This window comes from Pristis pectinata, chromosome 9 (assembly GCF_009764475.1).
Source record: "Pristis pectinata isolate sPriPec2 chromosome 9, sPriPec2.1.pri, whole genome shotgun sequence".
Classification (NCBI taxonomy): Eukaryota; Metazoa; Chordata; class Chondrichthyes; order Rhinopristiformes; family Pristidae; genus Pristis; species Pristis pectinata.
Genome location: NC_067413.1, coordinates 99,565,726 through 99,590,108, shown reverse-complemented (window position 1 = coordinate 99,590,108; position 24,383 = coordinate 99,565,726). Strand labels below are relative to the sequence as shown.

Genomic DNA, 24,383 nt, shown 5'->3' with positions numbered 1-24,383 from the left:
TAAGGTTTACCTGTTATCTGTTATAAATTTTTAAGTAGGAAAAACTTGGGGGACGAAAGAAATAGTTCAGATGGAGGACATGGTAGTGTGCTGCAGCTGCTTGATGTGGGGGCTCGTGGACCTTGCTGTGGTCCAAGTTGGCCACATCTGCAGTAAGTGCTTGAGGCTGGAGGAACTTCGGCTCATAATTGATGAGCTGGTGTTGCAGCTTCAAACACTGCGTAGCATCAGGGAGGGGGAGAGTTTTGTAGATACTGGAAGGAGATGGTCAGCCTCCCTTAGAGCAGGTACTCCTGGAGTCCAGGAAGCAGATAGAAGGGTGACTGTCAGGGGAGGGAAAAGGGAAAAGAAAACAAACCGGCAGATAGGGCAGAGGACCCCGGAGGTTTTCCGCTTTGGAGGCTGTTGAGGGAGATGACCTGCCGGGGCCTAGCAGCAGTAGCCAGGTCTACAGCACTGGGACTGGTCCTGCTGCTCAGAAGGGAAGGGAGGAGAAGAGGAAGGCAGTAGTGATAGGGGACTCTATAGTCAGGGAAACAGATGGGAGGTTCTGTGGCAGTGAGCATGAATCCCAGATGGTATGTTGCCTCCCAGGTGCCAGGGTCCGGGATGTCACTGATCAGGTCCACAGGATTCTTAAGCGGGAGGGAGAACAGCCAGAAGTCGTGTTTCATGTTGGTACCAACGACATAGGAAGGGGGATGAGGTCCTGAAAAGTGAGTTTAGCGAGCTAGGCAGAAGGCTGCAGAACAGGACCTCAAGGGTAGCAATCTTGGGATTGCTGCTGGTGCCACGCGATAGTGAAGGTATGAATAGGAGGAGATGGCAAATAAATGCGTGGCTGAGGAGTTGGTGCAGGAGGGAGGGTTTTAGATTTTTGGATCATTGGGATCTCTTCTGGGGAAGGTGGGACCTGTACAGAGAGGATGGATTACACCCGAACCTGAGGGGGGCCAATATCCTTGCGGCCAGGTTTGCTAGGGTGGTTCAGGAGGGTTTAAGCTAGATTGCGAGGGGGAAAGGAACTGGAGGAGTAGGTCAGAGGAAGAAGGGGATGGGGAAAAGTCAGATCTGACAGGCAGAGAGGCTTTGAGGAAGAAGAAGCAGAGTACAGGCTGTAAAAGTAGAAAGGTGGATGGGCTAAAGTGCATTTACTAAAATGCGAGAAGCATCAGGGATAAGGGAGATGAACAGAGAGCTTGGATAAGTACATGGGACTACGATATTGTGGCTATTACGGAGACATGGCTGACATCAGGGCAGGAATGGATATTGAATATTCCTGGTTTTCAGTGTTTTAAAAGGAATAGGGAGGCAGGGAGAAGAGGAGGAGTGGTGGCGGTACTGGTCAGGGACACTGTTATAGCTGCAGAAAGGGTAGATAATGTAGAAGGATCCTCCCTAGATCAATATGGGTGGAAGTTAGGAACAAGAAAGGAGCAGTTACCCTCCTGGGAGTATTCTATAGGCCCCCCAGTAGCAATAGGGATACTGAGGAGCAGATTGGGAGGCAGTTTCTGGAAAGATGCAAAAATAACAGGGTTATTATCATGGGAGACTTCAACTTTCCAAATATTGATTGGCCCCTGCTTAGTGCCAAGTGTTGAGACGGGGCGGAGTTTGTTGACAGGTGGACTAGAGGGAATGCCATATTAGATGTAGTTTTAGGTAATGAACCGGGACAGGTGACAGATCTATCGGTGGGTGAGCATTTGGGGGACAGTGACCACTGCTCCATAACCTTTAGAATTGTCATGGACAGGGATAGGAGCAAAGAGGTCGGGAGGATATTTAATTGGGGAAAGGAGAATTATGAGGCTATAAGGCAAGAACTTGGGAGTGTAAATTGGGATGACATTTTTGAAGGGAAAAGTACTATGGAGATGTGGTCGATGTTCAGGGATATCTTGCAGGATGTTAGGGATAAATTTGTCCCAGTGAGGCAGAGAAGGAATGGCAGGGTGAAGGAATTGTGGGGGACAAGAGAGGTTGAACAACTAGTTAGGAAGAAAAAGGCAGCATACATAAGGTGTAAGCCGCGAGGATCAGACAGGGCTCATGAGGAATCTAGAGTAGCAAGGAAGGAACTTAAGAAGGAGCTGAGGAGAGTGAGAAGGGGACATGAAAAGGCTTTGGCGAGTAGGGTTAAGGAGAATCCCAAGGCTTATTTCTCGTATGTGAAGAGCAGAAGGATGGCTAGAGTAAAGGTAGGTCCAATTAAAGACAAAGGTGGGAAGATGTGCCTGGAAGCTGTGGATGTGAGTGAGGTTCTCAATGAATACTTCTCTTCAGTATTCACCAAAGAGAGGGGTCTTGATGACACTGAGGACAGTGTTGGTAAGGGTAATATGTAGATATCAAGAGAGAGGATGTGTTGGAGTTGTTAGAAAATATTAGGACAGATAAGTCCCCGGGGCCTAACGGAATATTCCCCAGGCTGATTCGTGAGGCGAGGGAGGAGGTTGCTGAACCATTGGTTAGGATCTTTGAGTCCTTGTTGTCCACGGGGATGGTGCCAGAGGATTGGAGGGTGGCGAATGTTGTCCCCTTGTTCAAAAACGGTAGTAGGGATAGTCCAGGGAATGTGAGCCTTACGTCTGTGGTGGGTAAGCTGTTAGAAAAGATTCTAAGAGATAGGATCCATGAGCATTTAGAGAATCATGGGCTGATTAGGGACAGCCAGCATGGCTTTGTGAAGGGAAGATCTTGCCTCACAAGCCTGATAGGGTTCTTTGAGGAAGTGACCAGGAAGATTGATGAGGGTAGTGCAGTGGATGTGGTCTACATGGATTTTAGTAAGGCTTTTGATAAGGTTCCGCATGGTAGGCTTCTTCAGAAGGTCAGGGGTCAAGGGATCCAGGGAGGCTTGGCTGTGTGGATTCAGAATTGGCTTGCCTGTAGAAAGCAGAGGGTTGTGGTGGAGGGAGTGCATTCGGATTGGAGGGCTGTGACTAGTGGTGTCCCGCAGGGATCGGTTCTGGGACCTCTACTTTTTGTGGTATTTATTAACGACTTAGATGGGGGGGTGGAAGGCTGGGTTAGCAAGTTTGTAGATGACACGAAGATCGGTGGTGTTGTGGATAGTGTGGAGGACTGTCGAAGCTTCCAGAGGGATATTGATAGGATGCAGAGCTGGGCTGAGAAGTGGCAGATGGAGTTCTATCCAGAGAAGTGTGAGGTGGTACACTTTGGAAGGACAAACTCCAAGGTGGAGTACAAGGTAAATGGCAGGATTCTGGGCAGTGTAGAGGAGCAGAGGGATCTGGGGGTTCATATCCACAGATCACTGAAAGTTGCCTCACAGTTAGATAGGGTAGTTAAGAAAGCTTATGGGATGTTAGCTTTCATAAGTCGGGGGATCGAGTTTAAGAGCCACGAAGTAATGATGCAGCTTTACAAAACTCTGGTTAGGCCACACTTAGAGTACTGTGTCCAGTTCTGGTTGCCTCATTATAGGAAGGATGTGGAGGCATTGGAAAGGGTGCAGAGGAGATTTACCAGGATGCTGCCTGGATTAGAGAGTATGGATTATGAGGAGAGACTAAGGGAGCTAGGGCTTTACTCATTAGAGAGAAGGAGGATGAGGGCAGACATGATAGAGGTGTACAAAATATTAAGAGGAGTAGATAGAGTGGACAGCCAGCGCCTCTTTCCCAGGGTACCAATGCTCAAAACGAGAGGACATGGCTTTAAGATAATGGGTGGGAAGTTCAAGGGAGATGTCAGAGGGAGGTTTTTCACCCAGAGAGTGGTTAGTGCATGGAATGCGCTGCCTATGGTGGTGGTGGAGACTGATACGTTGGTCAAGTTCAAGAGATTGTTAGATAAGCATATGGAGGAATTTAAGATAGAGGGATATGTGGGAGGAAGGGGTTAAATAGTCTTAGGTGTGGTTTGAAGGGTGGTACAACATGGTGGGCCGAATACCTTATTTCAATAATCTTGTTTAAGGTGCTTCCCGTTGTTATTCAGTATGTTGCACGGTGATTTGTAGACGGGGTGCTATGAGGACAAGAGAACAATTTCATACAAAAGTTACTTGCATTAATTTTTTTCTGCAATACATTGTGTGGGAATAGAAGAATGTAGATATGACCTGTGTGTGCAAATTTCATTCATGTAACTGAAAAATGCGGTTGATAGAAAATCTTAAAACTGGAACTCAAATACAAGCCCTACTTATAAGCGTTCTTTCCTGTACTTTATAGCAAAATACACATGTGGATGTAGTCCGCTTTCCTTGTGTGGTTTACATAAATGAAGTTCGTGTCATTCCTCCTGGAGTCAAAGCTCATAATAGCTTGCCTGACAGCAGGGCATATGGGTAAGTGACGATGGGTGGGCATATCTTTCTGGTTCCTTTTAATCATTAAGCAACTTAATTCTATTAATGTTCTTGTTCGGGTATATTTGCATCTAAAATGAGGTGATGATTGTAATAATCTTTGATCAAATTGCTATCTAGAGAGAAAAATTTACTTGTGAATTATTTAAGATATAGGCAGACAAATAAAGTAGGATTTTATATTTATATAAAAAGAGAGCATCACCTCGAGTTTATGACGTAAATTCCATAGGTTAAAATGCAGTGTTTTGCTTGATTTGTGATATTTAAATTTTCTTCAGGGAGACCTCCCCACATGCTTTTCAGTTGGATTTGTTTTTCAACAATGTCAGCAAACCAAGTGCACCCGTTTTCGACCGATTAGGAAGGTAAGGGCAATTCAAACTCGGTTGTCTTTCTTTAATTTAACCGGAACTGAATTAAATACCACATCATGTGAGCTTTAAAATGTGTTCCATCTAAGCTATTTGAGCCATTATCTGAACTAAGCATTTCATTGACGGGGAAAAAAAATGAAAATGTCTTTCTCTTGTTACATTTCACTACTGTAAAGTGAATTTGAGCCATTTAGGCATATGGGCAGTCTCCTATACCTTTTATGGGTAAGAGGGACATTTTCATCGCTGATGAGATATGCTTCTATTAATGGGCAGACTGAAGCATTGTTCTAAACAAAATTTGCATCCATGCAATGATGAAAAGATACTTTGTACTTTTATCAGGATAATAAGAAATATTTTATTGTGTATTGTTTATTTATTTGAGAAGATTTATGCCCAGTTGTAGAGTGAAATTATGACTATATCTTCAATCTTCCTTCCTCAAAAAACGGCTATGTGACTTGGAAATTTTTAATAATAGGATATAGTAAAGCATAAATTGAAGCAGTAAACTGCAGGTACTGAAAGTCTGTAACAAGAACAGAAGATGCCAGAAATAATCAGTAGGTCAGGTAGTATTTCTGGAGAGAGAAACAGAGTCAATGTTTCAGGCCAATGACTGTTCACCTGATGGCACCTGACCACCAAGGTGTTTTCGACAGATTCTGTTTATTGTTTCTGATGAAGATGTGATTGGTAAATAGTCTACTTGATAAATATGTTTTTCTTATAATTCCGAAGCTTGGTATATATACTAGCAGGTTAAAATGTGTTAAAAGTGTGCAGCTTAATTTTAAAACACTGAATTCATGATCCAATTTTCCCTTGAAAATCAAAAGAAAACAGCAGGTGCTGAAAATCAGAAAGAAAAGCAGAAAATGCTGGAAACATTTGGCAGCGTCTGTGGAAAGAGAAACAGACTTTACATTTCGGGTCAAAAATCCTTTCCCATTTTTGACCCGAGACATTAACTCCGTTTCTCTTTCCACAGGTGCTGCCTGACCTGCAGTGTTTCCAGCATTTTCTGTTTTTAACCAAATATTATCCTAATTTTCATTTTGTGGTGATGGGGTTAACCTTCATACGGCATCTCATTACCATTCCATGGAAATAATTAACAATGCACATTGTGACAGAGGCAGAAGTGGACAAAAAATTTAATCTCAAGTCAAGTTAAGTTTATTGTCATATGCACAATTACATGTATGCACAGGTGCAATGAAAAACTTATTTGCAACAGCATCACAAGCACATAGCATCGTATAAGATCTCTATTAGTCACATGAACATCGAAACACACAGTGAAATACATCTTTTGCGTAGTGTTCTGGGGGCAGCCCGCAAGTGTCGCCATGTTTTTGGCACCAACATAGCATGCCCACAACTTCCTAACCTATAAGCAGCAATCACAAGAAAGATGCAAATTAAATAAATTATACACAATTTTTACAAGAAAGAACACAATGAGAACAAAAAAAATCAAGTCCATTTTAGTGGAAAGTGATCATAGTGTTGCTAAACTGTAGTGATGAGGGTTTTGCTGGTTGGTTCAAGAACTGAATCTGCCAATATTGGTGCATCCCTTTATGGAGTCTATTTAAACTATCACCGTGTTCAGGTGGCTATTTATCACTTGCGAACAATAATTGTTGAATTGTAGGCTCTATTGCATTAAATATGTGGCAATAATTTACCATGAACTGTCAAGTGAGTCTATCCCTTCCTGATCATGTTTTAGTATTGTCTTCTCACGTGGCAGGAAAGTATCATTCTCTGGGCTTAGAGAAAAGTATCATCTATTTCATGTGGGAGATAAAGAGAGGAAGTTTAAACTTTGTTGAAACGTTGTGTGAATTCTTGAAGTTGACAGAATTAAAAATGATCTGAAGCTTGTTTCACTGTGTTTTAGAAAACTCATTTAATGGAGATTGTCTTGTTGTTCCATCTTAGATAAGTAATTTATAAAGCAATGTATTAAGATAAATTAAACCAATCTCTGATATTTTGTTTTCCCTCAGTCTTGATTATGATGAAAATGCATCTATCATTTTTAGACCGAACAGTAAGGTATGTTTGTTGACAGTGTATTGTATTTTGTGAAGCACATGCTCTTTACGACTTGTATACTGTCTGTATTCTTGATTGTCCTCCGTTTTGTTTTGTCATGGCTTTCCCTCTTACTTTAGATTCTCTGAACTGTGCATAGATGAGGCAGATAAACTGCTTTGAGTGCTGAATTTGCTGCCTGGTTTTTGAATGAGTTGTTCTGTCATGTCTTCCACAATTACCTAATAGATAGCGTCTTTTAATTCCAGTCAAATTTCCACATCTAGTACAGTAGTTTAAGTAAAGCAAAACACTATTAATTCTAATTTTATCTATATGTCATAAAAATCAGATGTTTTAGTGTTTATTAAATTGTAAGAAAATATTTGCCTAGAAATTTGGTGTTCACTCTCTTGTTGTAAACATGGGTTGCATATGACTACTCCCAGCTCCTGAAAAAGCTGTCAAAATCAGCCAAAAATTTGTGAAAAGTGTAAATTTTATGTGCTGAAATGGGGCCCCAGATCTATGCAGAGCTTATCATTACTGTGCAGACCATTAGGAAATGAATCAGCACTCAGAGAACTCAACTTAAAGAATTCCAAGATAGCCACAGTACAGCTGTAGAAAAGGTTGTCCTGCAAGAGACAACCTTGTCCCTTTTGGTAGTGTCACTGGATCCTCTCCAAAAATGAACTGGCTCGATTGACTCCTATTGCTGTGAGTGACACAAAGCTGAGTGAGCTGTCGGTCGATCAATGGGCTAGTCTGGATGAAGGTCACAAGTGGTTGCTTTAAAAAGAAAATGCTGTGATCAGTGAAAGGAATTCCAGTGAATTATTTAACATTTTGCTGAAATGGTGCAGTGCAGTACAGATCATTTTAATTGATTTCACATTTGTTAACCATATGTGGTGTACTCCTAGTACTTGTGATTTAATAATGAAGATTGGAGATCTGTATCGAAAGTTGCATAATCTAATGTGCACAAAACAACTTTATGTGCAAATTGCATGCACTTTCTAGGCAATTGTTTTGTAATTTATTTTTCCTACAGGACAAATACTGAAAATGTTTTTATGGTAACAAAGCTGGTTAAACATCAGAACAGTTTTCAAAATTTCCCTATAACTCAAGTCACTTTATTGAATCACAAGGACGTTTAGACTGGACGTGTGATGCAATTTTGCTTGGTCATTACTCATTTGAGCTTGTTTTCAACATTATTTTCTTAATTCCCACAGGTCAATACAGATGGAATTGTCCTGAGAGGCTGGTACAACTGTCTGACCTTGGCAATTTATGGGACTGTAGACCGTGTGATAAGTCATGACCGAGACTCCCCTCCTCCACCTCCACCTCCACCTCCTCCACCACAGCAGCAGCAACAACCGCAACAGCAACAAGTTCAGCAGCAGCAACACCAGCTGCAGCAACAGCAACCAGCTCTTAAAAGGAGCATAAAACATGGTAAGAAATGGTTTTAAAATCTGTCAGGGTATATTTTTGTGCTACTTAAAAGCCTGCTCATTCTGTTGCAAAATAAGTGATTAGATATACTGCATGGTGTGGTGTTAAGGCATTTAGATTTGAGCCTCACAGTTTGCTTTACTGGTTTGTAGCGATTTACTTGATCTCAGCTATAGTGACAATGCATGCAGTTTTAGTATCTCGGAGTAATGAAGATGGAAATATTAGCCAGGGTTTGTATTGTTGATGCTTTCCAGCAATCACTGCTGTAAGTACATATGTACAGCAAATGCTCCAATAATGTGCTTTAATCCCAACCTCAGATGATTCCACGTCTTCCCTGCTTGGATTCCCCTCCTAGACAGGGAGCACACATGCGTACACACAGCTACATCACTGTGTGAAGCGTTTCCTTTTTCAATAAAACTATTGTTGTGTTCTTGAAGGAGGACTGCTGAAACATGCCAAATTTAATGGTTTTGTATTGAACAGATTCTCACAGAGCAGGATCCTGATTGTAGTTAGCAAACTTCATTTCACATTATATCTTTATGGAGAGAGATTTTCTCATATCATTGTGATTTGGTTTCAAAACTTGTAATCAATTGAACCAAATAAAGGAATTTCAAATAAAGAATTAAGCATTTACATCCATAACCCAAATTATTTTGCTTGAAATTAAGATTTTCCATTTTAAATGCATATGTTGAAGGGTTGGTTCAAGGAATTCAGGAGTCACTTGGTTTAACTTTGCAGGATCAACGCAGATGTACTTGATCACCTGCTTTGGTGATCACGCTGTGATGAGCTGGCAGCTGGTATAAAGTTTTAGTGAAGAAGATATGTTAATTTCAATTTTATGTTCTATGAAACATACAGCTTTAATGACTGAAGCTATATTGGTAGCCGTTCATCTTTTTCAACAGAATGATGTGGAAGGCAAACATCTAATAATTCTTTTGGGCCAGGGCTTAGAAATTGTGGTCTGAATGCATCAGAATAATCTTGGCTAGAAAGAGCCTACCTGGGCTTTCTTGTAAGAAAAATAATGCAATGGGACCAAAAAAAGATAGACTGAAAAGAGCATGTCTAATTTTAAAAGATGGGAAAAGGTGAATTAGTTTCACTCAGAAGTGATCACTTGCTTAATGAGTTGTATCCTGTTTGGAAATTAGTGGCCTAATGTTCAATTTGTTTTTTTTTGCTATAATTGCTTGCATGTATGTTACTTGAAGCCAAATCTGTGCTGCTGTTTTTGAAGGAGATTATAAGATGCAGGAGATTTATTTATATTTACAAGTTAATACAATATATTTATTGTTGTGTTACATGACACAATCTTTATTCATCGCCTAAGCTATTTTCAGATATATAACGATTTAGCTGTATTTTAAATGGAAGCTGCTTGTTTTGTTTCTTGTTAGGATTTGAATATTTTTGTTTCAAAACTCCTGATTTGCATAATATTTTTTCTGGGTACTTTTGTTTATACTTCTAGATTGGGATAAGGAGGATCAGTACAATGAAAATCCCCCAAGACCACAGCCAAGGGGACCTCGAACACCTCCAGGGCCCCCTCCACCCGATGATGATGAAGAGGAAGCATTGCCTCAGACTGGTAAAGTAAAATAATTCAGTACTGGTACTAAAAATTCAAATTCAAATTCAAATCCGAATCAAAGATGTGCTGCCATAAAGTGTTGGTAGTTTCCTTTATGGAATTAGATTTCTAATCATGAAGTTGTAATGAATTATATTTTAGAGTTCACTCTTTTTCATAAGTCACAAAGCTTTATTTACACTACTTACCTGCTACCTCTGGTATCGTGGCTGCTGATGCCAGTTTTTCATCGTACAAGTGTTTTTGTTACTGAATACGAGTTTGCATTGTTAGCCAGTATTGGCATGGAGGAGGTGAGAAGAGGTGAAAGGAAAATATCAGGTGGCATTCTTGCTGTGATTGGGATGTAACATTAGTCATCCCCACCAGAAATATATTTGTACATGGCTAGTGATCAGCAAAGGAGGAAAAGATTTGATTTGATTACTGCTGAACCTCTTTGTCCAAGTTCTTATATCAAAATATAACTATGTTGATGATAAATGTGAATGCTGCCAAAGAATGCAAACAGGTCAGTAGGAGGTATAAACTTAAGATGGAAAGGTTAGGGAAGGTTTGGAACTTATTTTGCTCAGCAAATTTGCAAGATTAGGTGAATGTCCCACTAGAAAAAGTGGGTGCAGAATTGAAAATAATTTTTGAAGTAGAAGTGAAATAAGTATGTTTTTAAGTGCCAGGACTAAGAGGAAGGTTCTTTCAAAGTGTTGTCAATGGACTACTGTGATTTAAAATTTTGCGATTTTTGTAATTTTATCTGTGGAACCATATTCTCTGGCAATATTGCCTTCAGATACCAAGGAAAAAGAAAAAAATGAAAAGTATTATGGCTGTTTATTAATTGCTGTTATGATATTGAATTTATCCACAAATTGAGCAGCAGTAAAAATAGTCTTCAGATGCATTAATTTGTGGATATTCTTGCTGAGGAGCGAGTCCACTGAAGATTCACTGGATTGTTTCCAGAGATGGCATGTTTGCTGTACAAGGAGAATTTGAGTAGACTGGACCAAATTCTGAGAGTTTGACTGGCTGGATGCAGGGAGGATGTTTCCCCTAGCTGATATTATGCAGGAAAATCATGTTGAGCCAGAAGATCAGTCATGATCCTAATGAATAATTGAACAGGCTTGAAGGGGTCAAAAGGTCTATCTCCTATTCCTGGTTCTTATGTTGTCATCTGTAGACATAATTAAAATGAATGATTTGTGCCATAGAAAGTAATATGTCTAATTCTAAGAGGACATGCAACAGTAATTTTCTTATTGATGTTACAAGCAGTTTTGAAATTAAGAACAAAGTCTAAGATGATCTAATTTATTGTTTCAGTAGGTGTGGATAAAGCGGATGAAACTGAACACAGGGAGGATTATTTTGAACCCATTTCTCCAGATCGTTCTTCTAATCACCAGGAGGTACAGTTTTCTGATGGTGAAGAAGAGGAAGAGCCTCCAGATGATGAAGATGAAGAGGAGGAGGAGGATGCAGTAGAAGGGGAAGATGAAGATGAGCGCACTGTGGAAAGCATTGAAGAGGAGGATGATGTAGAGGAGGAAGCAGAAGTTGATGGTATGTGAAGTCCTTTCTTAAAAAAAAATCTTAAAACCCCAAGAAAAAGCCAGGTACGTTATTTGAGAAATAAAGTCAGCATCTAAGTGAATTGAAGAAAATGAGGGAAACTGAGGTGAGGTTCCTGATTTGTCAACCAGCTCTAAGAGCATTGGAACTGCAAAATAACAGTCCAATGTTATTAAACTCCTGTTAGATATCATGGAAGTTGCTGCTCAGCTTTCCCCAGCCCAGAGATTTCTTTATGGTACAAGCTCACTGGCCAGCAATCAATGTTGTGTGTTGTTACCATAAAGATATCTCCTAGCACATTAACATGTAAAGGAGATGTTCCCAGTCCCCGATAATGGCCCACATTCAATGCTGAATGATTGCACTGCTTGACGTGGCCCGTCTGGCACCAGCTCTCACAAGTAGCCTCCCTATACTGAGCTATAAAGCAATTCATCCTGGGGAGAACACCAGTGGACGACAAGGATTCATGCCAGGTTCCTGCACAGCAGTGGGAGGGCAGGAGTTCCTGTCAGGGTCCAGCAGATGCACTGAGTGGATGTCCCTTTTAAAGTACAGAGGGATACATACTTGCGAATGTTCAGACGGGAGGACTAAGAATGTTATTAAGAACAATTAGGTATTCTGCTGCGTGGCACAAAGTGGGAACCAGTGTATAATTTTTTTCCAATATAGACCTTTGGACAAATAGTTCCTTTTCAAAGAGTTTTTGATGAATAAGAACTGTTATCACATCATGGGTTCTTGATTGGGATGCACATAATGTATTGAAATGAAGGAGGTTTATAGCTAAACGTGGAGGTGATAAATTTAAAAAAAATCTTGGTATTGAATTTGAATTCAAATTCTCAAACTTTTATGGTGGAATTTGAACATAAATGCTCATATCTCTGGATCACTACAGTAACAATGTAATCATATTGAGGTCATGGTCATTGAAACTTAAATGAAAAAGATTGTAATTGTTTTCTGATTTTTATTTTGTAGAAGATGATGGGTATGAACAAATATCCAGCGATGAAGATGGAATTGCGGATCTAGAACGTGAAAATTATAAATTGAGCTTTGACCTTGAGTATACAGTTGAAGATCTGGCATCTGTGCCTCCCTTGGCGTATGACCCTTATGACCGAGAGATAGGACCTCTTTTATACTTTAATCCTCCCTATAGGACTAAATATGAGAATGAAGTAGCTAGATTAAAGGAACTTGACATAGAGAAAGCAGGTATAGGGAATATAGATGCTGCAATTAAGTTGAAGGAACTTCTTGAACTCTACAAAGATGATAGGGGTGCCAAATGGGTAATGGCTTTGGAAGAGATACCAAGTTTACTAGTTAAAGGTTTGAGTTATGTTCAGCTATTTGAAAGTGATCAGGACCATCTAAAACAACTTGTAGAGTGGACTATGGATGCTTTAAGCCTTCACACAGCTGTAACACAGCCTATAGCATTGAATGTAAGGCAGCTTAAGGCTGGGACGAAACTTGTTTCATCTTTAGCTGAATGCGGGTCCGAAGGAGTTTCAGCCCTTTCAGAGGCAGGTATTATTGATAGACTGTTTGTTCTGTTGTTTGCAGAACATATGTCATCTTCATTGAAACTAAACACACTCAAAGCTTTGGACAGTGTTGTTAGTATCACAGAAGGAATGGAAGAATTCTTAAATACCAAAGTAGAGGAACAAGGAAAGAGTGGGTATCAAAGATTAATGGAGCTAATACTGACTGACCAAACTGTGAGAGTTGTGACTGCTGGCAGTGCTATAGTTCAAAAATGCCATTTCTATGAAATCTTATCAGATCTGGAGAAGATGGCAGCCCACCTAGCAGAAAGTACTCCTGTCCCATCAAATATAAATGAGGCAGATCATGATGTTAATATTGGACGAGAAAAAGGAAGTAAGGATAACGATGAAGGGGATCTTGAGACTCCCACAGATTTGGACCATTTGTTGGAAGCTTCCAATATTAGTGAAGTCGAAGTGGAGAAACTTGTAAGCATTCTTGATGAACTTCTGCATTTGTTGGAGGCTGCACCTTATTCAATGATACAACCACCTGTTAAGTCATTTCCAACAGCAGCTCGTATCACAGGTCCTCCAGAAAGGGATGATCCTGCACCTGCTTTGTTAAGGTGAGTTTTTTTTAATATGTATTAAAAATGTATTTTTGTTTTAATTTACTCATTCACGATTCAGGATTGCTAGAAAGGTAATTGCTTTTGGGAAGAGAGTAGTTCTGTTTGAACTACTTCAATTCATCATGTAATAGTACTATCAATGAATTCAGTGAGTTCTTCCATATTGTTCATTTAGAATTGAACAGATGACTGAAAGATAGATGACTATTTCAATACTTAGAAGTCTGGAGTATTTTGTTTATTTGATCTGTTTTTCTTGCAGGTATCTTAACAGCTGTCATTTTCTGGAATCACTCACCCTGCTTCTGTCTATTCCTGCAACCAACGCTCACCCTGGCTTACTGCAATCCATTAAGGACTTGATTAAGTTCCTAATTCAGATACAAAATGGTCTTTTATTCCTTAGTGCAGAGTATGAAGTGACAAATCTGCTCATCAGGGCTTTGTCTCAGACTTATGATCAAGATCAAGAAGATAGCGGCAATGATGATGCATTGGCTATATGGCTCTTGTACTCATTACAGGCATTACAGTATGTTTCTGAACTGTTTGACTACTTGAATCGAGGTTTGGCGGCTGAGGAAACTGACCGTGCGGACATATTAGGAACTCTTCATAGCCTTTACCTGATTACTTTCAATCCAATTGGAAGAAGCGCTGTGTCCCACGTTCTGCACCTGGACAAAAATCTTTCTAGTCTCATTACTCTAATGGAATACTATTCCAAAGAACTCCTGGGGTAAAGTATCTTTTTTGATGAATCATTATGCCGTTCACTGTCCCATAAATGAATGCTTTGTATGCGTGTTGCAAGTACTTTTTTTCTTTAGTTTCTTCTAACTTTTTTGGGTCCATAATAATGTTTAAATTGTTTCTCAATTCTTTGGTCATTTTGGCCTGGATTTTAGACTACAAACATCTTTTGGTTGGGGTGGTTGTTTTGAAAGAGGATTTTTGCTGTTATAAGATTTGTGGACTGCAAACTAGGCAAACATGGAATCCCCAATACGGATAGAAAGATTGTTGGTATTAATCAAAGTGATTGCAAATTATATATGTTTCAATTTGTGTATAAATCAGATCTGATCAAATCGGTGATACATGTCATTTATTTCATATTCCAGGGACACAAAGTCCAGAAAATCTGTTGCATGCAATTATGCATGCATGCTTATTTTGCTAACAGTGCAGTCTATCCATGATGGACAAATGTTGGAACAGCATTCTGCTGGACTTCTGAGACTTTGCAAAGCTGATGACACCAACCCCAAACTACAGGGTAAGGTCACTTTAGTAATTTTCTCTTAACACTTTGTCTACATAGAATGATTGGATGTGGATCCGTGCTCTTAACTTTATGGGATTGTAGGTGCTGTTGGCCCCACTGTCAAGTACTTGGGTGATAAATGGATGTTAGGTGAACACAAGAAAGCCACTTCTCTCTCAAGTATTTAAGTGCATGCTAGTGGTTAATGTTCATAAGGGCTTTAGGGCTATAGAAGCTTTCCTTTTAAAAGGTGGAACCAGAAGGGAAGGCTTTCAGAAAGTCAAATGAAATATTTTCTGTATTCTCTTGTTCATTTACAAAGAATGGTATTGAAAAGGTATATGCTGTGTTCTTGAACTGTATACCTGCTAGTGTTCAACCAATTAGGAATCAATATAACAAAAGGGATTTGGAAATTGCCACATATCTAAGGGGTTCAGTGTCCAAAAAAGATACATTATTAACAGTAAGTAAGGTGCTAATAAACTTCAGCATTCCTAAATCTTGCTTTATCTGAGCACTTTCTGATCAGTCTATTAACTAGCTTAATATTTGTGCTATCTGTTATTAATGTTTCTATTTCAGGCAATCCTTTTTCTCCCCACCTTTTTCCAATTTGTTACCCGGAGATCTTTTACACAGGCAGTGCTCCCAGAACCCTATCTCAGTATTCCAACACTCCAAAATTCTTCCTCCGATATTTACCATCCTACCACTGCTAACCATGCTACCCCACATTCCAAATTTCTGTTGGATTCCAAAGTTTATCATATCGTACCGTTAATCCTGAAGCCGCCTCTTGCTCCCCATGCTTCCAAACACCCCAATCACCACAATTGCCATCACCTTGGAATTTTCATCCAAGTATTCTCACATTTAGTTACATTGTAACATAAAGCTGTTCAAAAGGAAGAGGCTAGACCATACTTCCTATAAGTAGACACATCTCTGAAGCTGCTTAATGTACTTAGTCTTCATTTAGCTTTAGAACTCTTCTTTCTGACTGAAAAGCATGATGATGCTGGAGGAACTCAGCAGGCCAGGCAGCATCCGTGGAGAAAAGCAGGCAGTCAAAATTTCGGGTCAGGACCCTTCTTCAGGACTGAAGATAGGAAAAGGGGAAGCCCGATATATAGGAGGGAAAAGCAGAGCAGTGATAGGTGGACAAAAGAGGGGGGGTGGGGTGGGCACAGGGTGGTGATAGGTAGATGCAGGTAAGAGATCGTGATAGTTAGGTGCGGGGGAGGAGGGGAGAGCAGATCCACTGGGGGATGGGTCAAAGGTAAGGAGACAAAGGAAAAAAATGTAGAAAAAAAGAAGCTAGGAAAGGGAAGAAGAGAAGAAGCATGGTGGGGGGGGGGGGGGGGGGTGTTGTGGAGAAGGGGTTTCCTCTTCCATCCAGATTCCAGCATCTGCAGTCCTTCGTTTTTTCTAGTATTACTGCTTCACTGCAAAGTCTCTTCAAGGATGCCCACTTTGAGGAAGTTTTCTTCCTCTCTTCGACAGGAGCTTTGTGAGTCCCTCCCTCACTGCTCCTCCTCTGTGATCTCCTCTGCTCTCCAGCTCCTCGACCATGTGCTCACTCAGACTCTGTTCCACAGCCATGAGACCTTCCTCGCTCTGCATCTACACTGCCATCTTGTTCCACATGGATTCCAGGCACCCCCCTTCCCCTCAAACCCCCCATACCTCCCCCCACCATGCTTCTTCTTCCTATTCCTAGCCTCTTTTTTCTACCTTTTTTTCCTCTCTCTCTCCTTACCTTTGACCCATCCTCAGTGGATCTGCTCTCCCCTCCTCCCCCATACCTGCTGATCACTATCTCTTACCTGCATCTACCTATCACCACCTGTGCCCACCCCGCCTCCCCTCCTTTGTCCACCTATCACTGCTCTGCTTTTCCCTCCTATATATTGGGCTTCCTCTTTTCCTATCTTCAGTCCTGAAGAAGGATCCTGACCCGAAACGTTGACCGCCTGCTTTTCTCCATGGATGCTGCCTGGCCTGCTGAGTTCCTCCAGCATCATAGTGTTTCTCATTTAGATTCCAGCATCTGCAGTCCTTTGTTTCTCTTCTTTCTGACTTTAGTTTGTCTTTCTAAAACTGAATGTGACATTACATCTTCTGGATTTGAAAAAGCCAGAACAAAATTTGTTTGCAGCACAATCTTATTATTGTGTTTGATCAAGAGTAGATGCATATCTTTAAGCAGTTGATGTAGAGAAACAGTGCTTTTACCTCACTTTTCCCTGGGTAGAAGTATATTCTTGAATAATCCTTTTGATCACAACCTTCTTTTACCTCAAGAAAACTCAAAACTCTTTTCAGAAATTTCTGTGGAGATGAATTTGGTGGAGAATCATAAACATGATTTCCATTTTATTCCTAATAAAATTGTTTTAATTTGATTAGGAAAAAAATTGTTATTGCCATTCAAAGAAGTCCTTATGATTCAAAATCTGTGAAACCATAAAGCTGGCTGAGTGGCTGAGTAGCTGAGTATGTATGGAATTTTATCTTAAGAATCTCAAAATATTGTGTTTTAAAGTATTACATGGATATCCAATTAGTTGTATTGGACTGAATCTACCCAAAATAGTTATATGTACTGCATCTAAGTGTAAACATTTAACTTGAAAATTTGTAATGTATTGGGAAATTTTAATTTCAATTTAGAGAATATAAAATACCTTGCAGAAATTCTATGTTAGCTGCGAAATTTATTTTCCTTGTCAAATTATTCAATTTCTCTTGATTTTTAGAATTAAGTAAATGGCTGGAGCCACTGAAAAATCTGAAGTTTGAAATTAATTGTATTCCTACTCTTCTTGAATATATCAAGCAGGTGAGTTGCGTGTTAGGTGTATGTTTTTATCCTTCATTCTTTAAAAAGACATTGATAAATTGGTTCATTGTTGTCACATGTACTGAGGGACAGTGAAAAACTTGTCTTGCATACCATTCATACAGATCAATTCATTACAACAGTGCATTGAGGTAGTACAAAGTAAAACAATAACAGAAGGCAGAATAAAGTTACATTAAGATAAGATTTCTTTATTAGTCACATGTATATCGAAACACACAGTGAAATGCGTCTTTTGCGTAGAGTGTTCTGGGGGCAGCCCGCAAGTGTCGCCACACTTCCAGTGCCAACATAGCATGCCCACAACTTCCTAACCTGTACGTCTTTGGAATGTGGGAGGAAACCGGAGCATCCGGAGGAAACCCATGCAGACACAGAGAGAACATACAAACTCCTTACAGACAGTGGCCGGAATTGAACCCGGGTCGCTGGCGCTGTAATAGCGTTACGCTAACCGCTACACTACCGTCCCTGATGCTTCCACTAAATTTTCATTTTTACTTTTGCTTACTCATCAGTAAAACATGGTGATAGAAACAGGATATTATTTGACCAGTGCTCTGGCTACACGCTTGCAGGGTTTAGGTGATATGATCTGTCTTTTTGGTTGTCATAGTAGGGGATTTTAACTTTCTTAACATCGACTGGGACTGCCATACTGTTAAGGGCTTAGATGGGGTGGACTTTGTTAAGTGCATTCAGGAAACTTTCCTTGGGCAACATATAGAGGGCCCTACCAGGGAGAGGGCAAAGCTCGACCAACTCTTGGGTAATAGGCCCGGGCAGGTGACTGAGGTGACAGTGGGGGAGCACTTCGGAACCAAAAGATCATAGTTCTGTTAGTTTTAAAAATAGTTATGGAAAGGGGACAAAACTGGTCCGCAGGTTCAAATTCTAGATTGGGGCAAGGTGAATTTTGACGGTGTGAGACGGGAGCTTGCAGGGTTGATTGGGAGTACGTTGTTTGGGGGCAAAGGGACCACAGGCAACCGGGAAGCTTTTAAAGGTGAAATAGTGAGAGCTCAAGGTTTGCATGTTCCTGTTAGAGTGAAGGGCAAGGTTGGTAGGAGTAGGGAACTCTGAATGACGAAGGATATTGAGGCTCTGGCAAGGAAAAAGGAGGAGGTATGGGTCAGGTACAGGTGGCTGGGATCAAGTGAATCCCTGGAGGAGTATAGGGGCTGCAGGAGTGTACTCAAGGAGGAAATCTGGAGGGCAAAAAGGGGGCATGAGGTAACTTTGGAAGTGAAGATTAAGGAAAATCCAAAGAGATTTTATATTAAGGGAGAAAGAGTAACTAGAGAGAGAAAATAGGGCTCCTCAAAGACCAGAGGGGAGTCGCAGGAGATGGGCAAGGTCCTTAATGAATATTTCCCCTCTGTTTTTACTGTGGAGAAAGACATGAAGATTTAAGAACAAGGAAAAGAAAATAGGGAGGTCTTGGGAATAGTCTGCATTACAGTAGACAAGGTGCTGGATGTCTGAAAAGGTATGAAGGTAGATAAATCTCCAGGACCTGACCAGGTCTATCCAAGAACACTGTGGGAGGCAAGAGAAGAAATTGTGGGGGTCCTGGCTAAGATATTTGCATCATAGTTAGTCACAGTAGACTGGTAGACTGGAGGGTAGCAAATGTTGTGCCTTTATTTAACAAGGCTAGCAAAGAAAAACTTGGAAACTATAGACCAGTAGGTCTAGTGTCTGTGGTAGGTAAGTTACTGGGGAGGATTCTGAAGGATAAGATGTACGTAGACCTGGAAAGACAGGGGTTGGTTAGGGGTTGTCAGCATAGCTTTGTGCATGGGAGATCATTTCTTATGAACTTGATTGAGTTTTTTTTGATGTGACCAAGAAAGTTGATGAGTGGTAGGATGTGGTTTATATGGACTTCAGTAAGGCCTTTGATAAGGTTCCACATGGTAGGCTGCTCTGGAAGGTTGGATTGTATGGATCCAGGGAGAGCTGGTTAACTGGATACACAATTAACTTGATGGTAGAAAGCAGATGGTGATGGGTGGAAGTTGTTTTCTCGGGACTGGAGGGCCCGTGACTAGTGGTGTGCCTCGGCTCATTGCTGGGCCCATTGTTGAGGTTTGTCACCTGTATCAACAATTTGGATAAGAATGCACAGGGCATAGTTAGTAAGTTTGCAGATGACATTAAAATAGGTGGTATAGTGGACAATGAAGAAGGTTATCAAAAATTACAGGGGGATCTTGATCAGCTTAGAAAGTGGGCCAAGGAATGACAAATGGAGTTTAATTCAGATAAATGCGAGGTGTTGCATTTTGGAAAGTGAAATCCAGATAGGACTTTCGCAGTGAATGTCAGGGCCCCGTGAGTGTTGTAGAACAGAGGGACCTTGGAGTACAAGTACATGGTTCACTGATAGTGGAGTCACAGGTAGACGGGGTGGTGAAGAAGGCTTTTGGTACGCTGGCCTTCGGTCAGGGCATTGAGTATAAAAGTTGGGAGGTCATGGTGTGGTTGTACAGGATGCTAGTGGGGCCACACTTGGAGTATTGTGTTTGGTTTTGGTCGCCCTGCAATAGGAAAGATGTTAGTAAACTGGAAAGCGTGCAGAAAAGATTTACAAGGATGCTGCCAGGACTTGAGGCATTGAGTTATAGGGAGAAGTTGGGCAGGCTAGGACTTCATTCTTTAGCACGTAGGAGACTGAGAGGTGATCTTATAGAGGTGTACAAAATTATGAGGGGCATAGATAGGGTAAATGCACTCAGACTTTTTCCCCCAGAGTTGGATAATCAAGAACTAGAGGGGATAGGTTTAAGGTGAGAGGGGAAAGATTTAAGAGGAACTTGAGGGGTATCACCCAAAGGGTGGTATTGATGTGGAATGAGCTGCCAGAGGAAGTGGTTGAGGCAGGTACAATAACAACTTTTAAAAGACAGTTGGACAGGTACATGGATTGGAAAGGTTTAGAAGGTAATAGGACTAGCTTAGATGGAGCATCATGGTCAGCATGGATCATTTGGGCTGAAGGGCCTGTTTCCATACAGTATAACTCTATGACTCTATTTTGGCTTTGATTCCGATTTATGTGCAGGCAGGTTCAGGGAAAGTTGTCTTTCTGTGAATCGGTTGCTAACTTTACAACTTGTGTTTCTAGAACTGAAAGCAATTAATCATGCCCTGAAACTTAAGAATCTTTATTATTGTATTGTTAGCTTAAACTTTTAAGTAACATTGCATACTAACTGAGTTTATTCAGTAGGTGGTTGAGGTTAAACTGATCAGTACAGTAGTGAATGGATACCTAATTCATGATTGCATTTACAAAGGTGAAGAGACTTGTAGGCGAAGAGACTTGTAGGCAAAGAGACAGGTCAGTCAGCCTAACTAGTTTATGTCAGATTGTACCCTACACTCAAGTAAGTGGCCTTAATCACATTTACCATCCTGTGTTCTATTTTTATCCATCTACCTATCTAATGAGTTCCCTCAGTGCACGTTCTAACCTATTGAAGTGGCTGGTTCAATTTACTGTATCTTTTCCCTTGATAATTTTACACAATTTCATCCATCTTTGCCCATAATCTGCATTGTTCCAAAAAATACAAAGCTTACATTTTTGTTTACCTTTTCCATATTGAAGTTTCTCCCACCAGACTCCCTGATCATTAAAGCATGCTCCACATTAACAATTTTACATGCTTCACATTGGTTACATGGAATGCATGACTCAAGCAGTCCATGACAGTATTTATGCTGCATAAACTACCTTCAAATCTTTCCCATCTAACTCTGTCAGTAAAATCCTCAGTTCCTTTCTTGCTCGTATGGTTAGCTGGCCTCTTCATGAGATAGATTTGCAAAGTGACTTGAGAGTATAAATATTAAAAAAACATTAACAGTGGTTGATATTGCACGGTAAAACAACCAAGCGCTAGGGTTTCAAGCAGCATAGAATTATTATTAAACTGGTTACATCACATATGGATTGCTTCAGTTCAGTCTAGGACCAAATAAAGCTTTCTTGGTTCATTTGAGCCTATGCTACCCAAGCGGAAATTGATTTTGTTTTGGATATGTGTTTGCAAATAAGTAAAGGCGATGAACATGGTAGAAAACTGTGAACAAGATGAATGGGTATATATAAAGAAGCCACTAGCATGAATCCACAGCTTTGGTATGTATCCAGGAATAAGAAGTTTAAAGGGGATTTGAGGAAAATGTTTTCACCCAGAAGACTTTTGGTCTGGAATCCACTACCTGATCAGGCATGGAGTCAGGTACTTTCACAATATTTAAGAAGTGTCTGGACAAACACTTGAATCACAAGACATAATAGGCTATGGATAATGCTGGTAAATGGGATTAGAATAGATAGGGACCTGATAATCGGCATAGACACAGTGGGCCAGAGGGCCTGTTTCTGTGTTGTGTGACTTCGAGAAATTTGCTTGCAAACCCTTGTCATTTGGGTGATCAGGAATTCCTCTCAACTGGCTGGCATCTGACAGACTGTAAAGTATATGTGTTTTTTTAAGTTTTTAATGCATAACTTGTGGAATTTATGTTTTAAATTAAATGGAAAAAACTACACTCTAATACTGAATCTCTTACAATTAGTATGATTTTCTTTTCTAAGCATTTAAAAGGTGGAATCACAAGATTTTTTTAAATACTTCCCATAATCCAACTAGAAAATAAGTGTACTTCACAAGTATTATCCTTTATTTTACTATATACCTTTACATTAATGTCTGTGTCACACACGGCTCAGTAACAAAACAACCTTGAAATCTGAAATTTTGCATGTAAGTAAGGTTTAGCATAAAGATGTGCACTGCACTTAGTTTTCTAAAACCCCTATAGCCCAAAGGGATCCTAATTTTAATTTTCCCCATTGAAAATTGATGAGATTTTCCTCAGGTCTATTTTTGAGATACTAAGTATTTGGATGGACCTGACCTACTTTTGGACTACCAGAACCACAAAGAAGAACTGAAAATTTGTGCACTGAGCTTCCACAGGAGACCAGCTATGATTTAAACCAGTTAGAGAAATATATCCAGGAGAAAGAACCAAATATAGTGAGATACCAAAGAATTACAGAAGCTGTTTACAATCATGTTTTTACATTTTTTTAAATGCTTCTGATGGAATGGGAAAAACTTTCCTTATTAATCTACCTTTGGCTAAAGTTCGAAGATAACACATGGTTGCCCTGTCTGTGGCTTCGTCAGGCATTGCTTCAACACTTTTGACATTTGGCTTTTAAACTTGACAAAATGTGGAGACTCCAACGTGTAACATTGGTCAGGGAACTGCAAAGGGAAAAAGTTCAAAAAGATTGTAATCTTATTGTCTGGGATGAATAATGGCTCACAAAGCAGCCACTGAAGCAGTGGTTCCAATGTTGCAAGATCTTTAAACACAATAAATTAATGGGAGGTGTTATTTAGAGCTAGCTGGAGATTTTCATCAAATGCTGCCAGTAATTCCATGAAGTGCTGAAGCAGATGAATTGAAAGCCTGTATTTAAAGCATCTTGTATTTGAGGAAATGTTAAACGATTACACTTGAAAACCAATGTGTGAGTACATTTGACAGGCAATCCATCTGTAAGAGAGTTTGCTTTTAATTTACTCTAATTAGGAAATGGGGAAATTAAACATGAAGAATGATTTTGGTGAAAAACTTGGGCCGAATTGTTACATCATTTCATGATCAGATGCGAGTTGTTTTCCCAAATGTTGCTCAGCACTATTTGAGTTACCAATGTTTGTGTGTAAGCAACTATAGCACCAAAATATGACGCTGTACAGGTGATAAAGACCATGTTTTGAAGCTCTCTGGACAACCTGTGTAATAACAATCAATTGACAGTGCAATGGGCATTGAAGCTGTACATTTTCCTGTTGACTTTTCAAACTGTTGCCACTTGATATGCATTGCATAATCTTGAATTAAAAGGAGCTAATCATGCTACTCAGGAATTTGGATCCACCAATACCATGAAAAGGCACAAGATTATCAGTTCAAAAGTTACCACCACATGTAATTGAGGTTACAAAAATGACTGGTAATGCTGTTGGGGAAAATTGTCCCTTGGATACCAGTTATCCCATCTGATCTACTTTTTCAATTCAAGCGACTTCAGTTCCCTGTGCAACTTAGTTTTGCTGTGAGCATTAACAAAGCACCTGGACAGTCACTGAGAGTTGTTGGCCTTAATCTCAAAACTCAATGCTTTTTCTGTGATCAGCTATATGTTGGTTGGAACAGAGTTGGAAATTAAAGTAATCTATCTATTTTTACACCGGATTGAAAAGAAAGAAATACCATGTATTCCGAAGCACTTCAACATTGAGTAAATTTACACATTGTGCATAGGTACATATCTACTTACAGAGAACTATATTTGGTGTAATTTTTGTATACATATTTCAGTGAGTATGTTTTTATTGATAATCTTAGTTAAACTACATAGTTTTAACCCCTTAATTATATTACTCATGGAATTATATATTTAGATTAGATTTTATTTCATTTACAAGGAGTGTTATAAAACCCAATTGCATGGAAATAAATGCAAGCATCATGATTGCCAGCATAATAACATGAGCAACACCAGGTGTAGCAGCTTGAAATTCTAAAATTAATCACTTCTGCAAGCTGTTTACTTTATGTGCTTTAAGTT

General features: G+C 40.0%; 1 protein-coding gene across 6 annotated transcripts in view; it reads left to right on the top strand.

Annotated features, from left to right (window-relative positions):
• The window catches only part of virma (vir like m6A methyltransferase associated), a 64,741-nt gene that overhangs the window by 8,469 nt on the left and 31,889 nt on the right, over nt 1–24,383 (top strand). For 4 of the 6 annotated variants that reach the window (XM_052022694.1, XM_052022689.1, XM_052022691.1 and 1 more), the window contains exons 2-11: nt 4,209–4,324; nt 4,627–4,713; nt 6,744–6,792; nt 8,016–8,241; nt 9,740–9,859; nt 11,189–11,428; nt 12,428–13,577; nt 13,846–14,322; nt 14,708–14,862; nt 17,613–17,695. In XM_052022694.1, the coding sequence (XP_051878654.1) occupies nt 4,209–4,324; nt 4,627–4,713; nt 6,744–6,792; nt 8,016–8,241; nt 9,740–9,859; nt 11,189–11,428; nt 12,428–13,577; nt 13,846–14,322; nt 14,708–14,862; nt 17,613–17,695 (2,703 nt within the window). The remainder of the gene's footprint in view (nt 1–4,208; nt 4,325–4,626; nt 4,714–6,743; nt 6,793–8,015; nt 8,242–9,739; nt 9,860–11,188; nt 11,429–12,427; nt 13,578–13,845; nt 14,323–14,707; nt 14,863–17,612; nt 17,696–24,383) is intronic. The other 2 variants (XM_052022693.1, XM_052022690.1) reach the window with 1 other exon arrangement.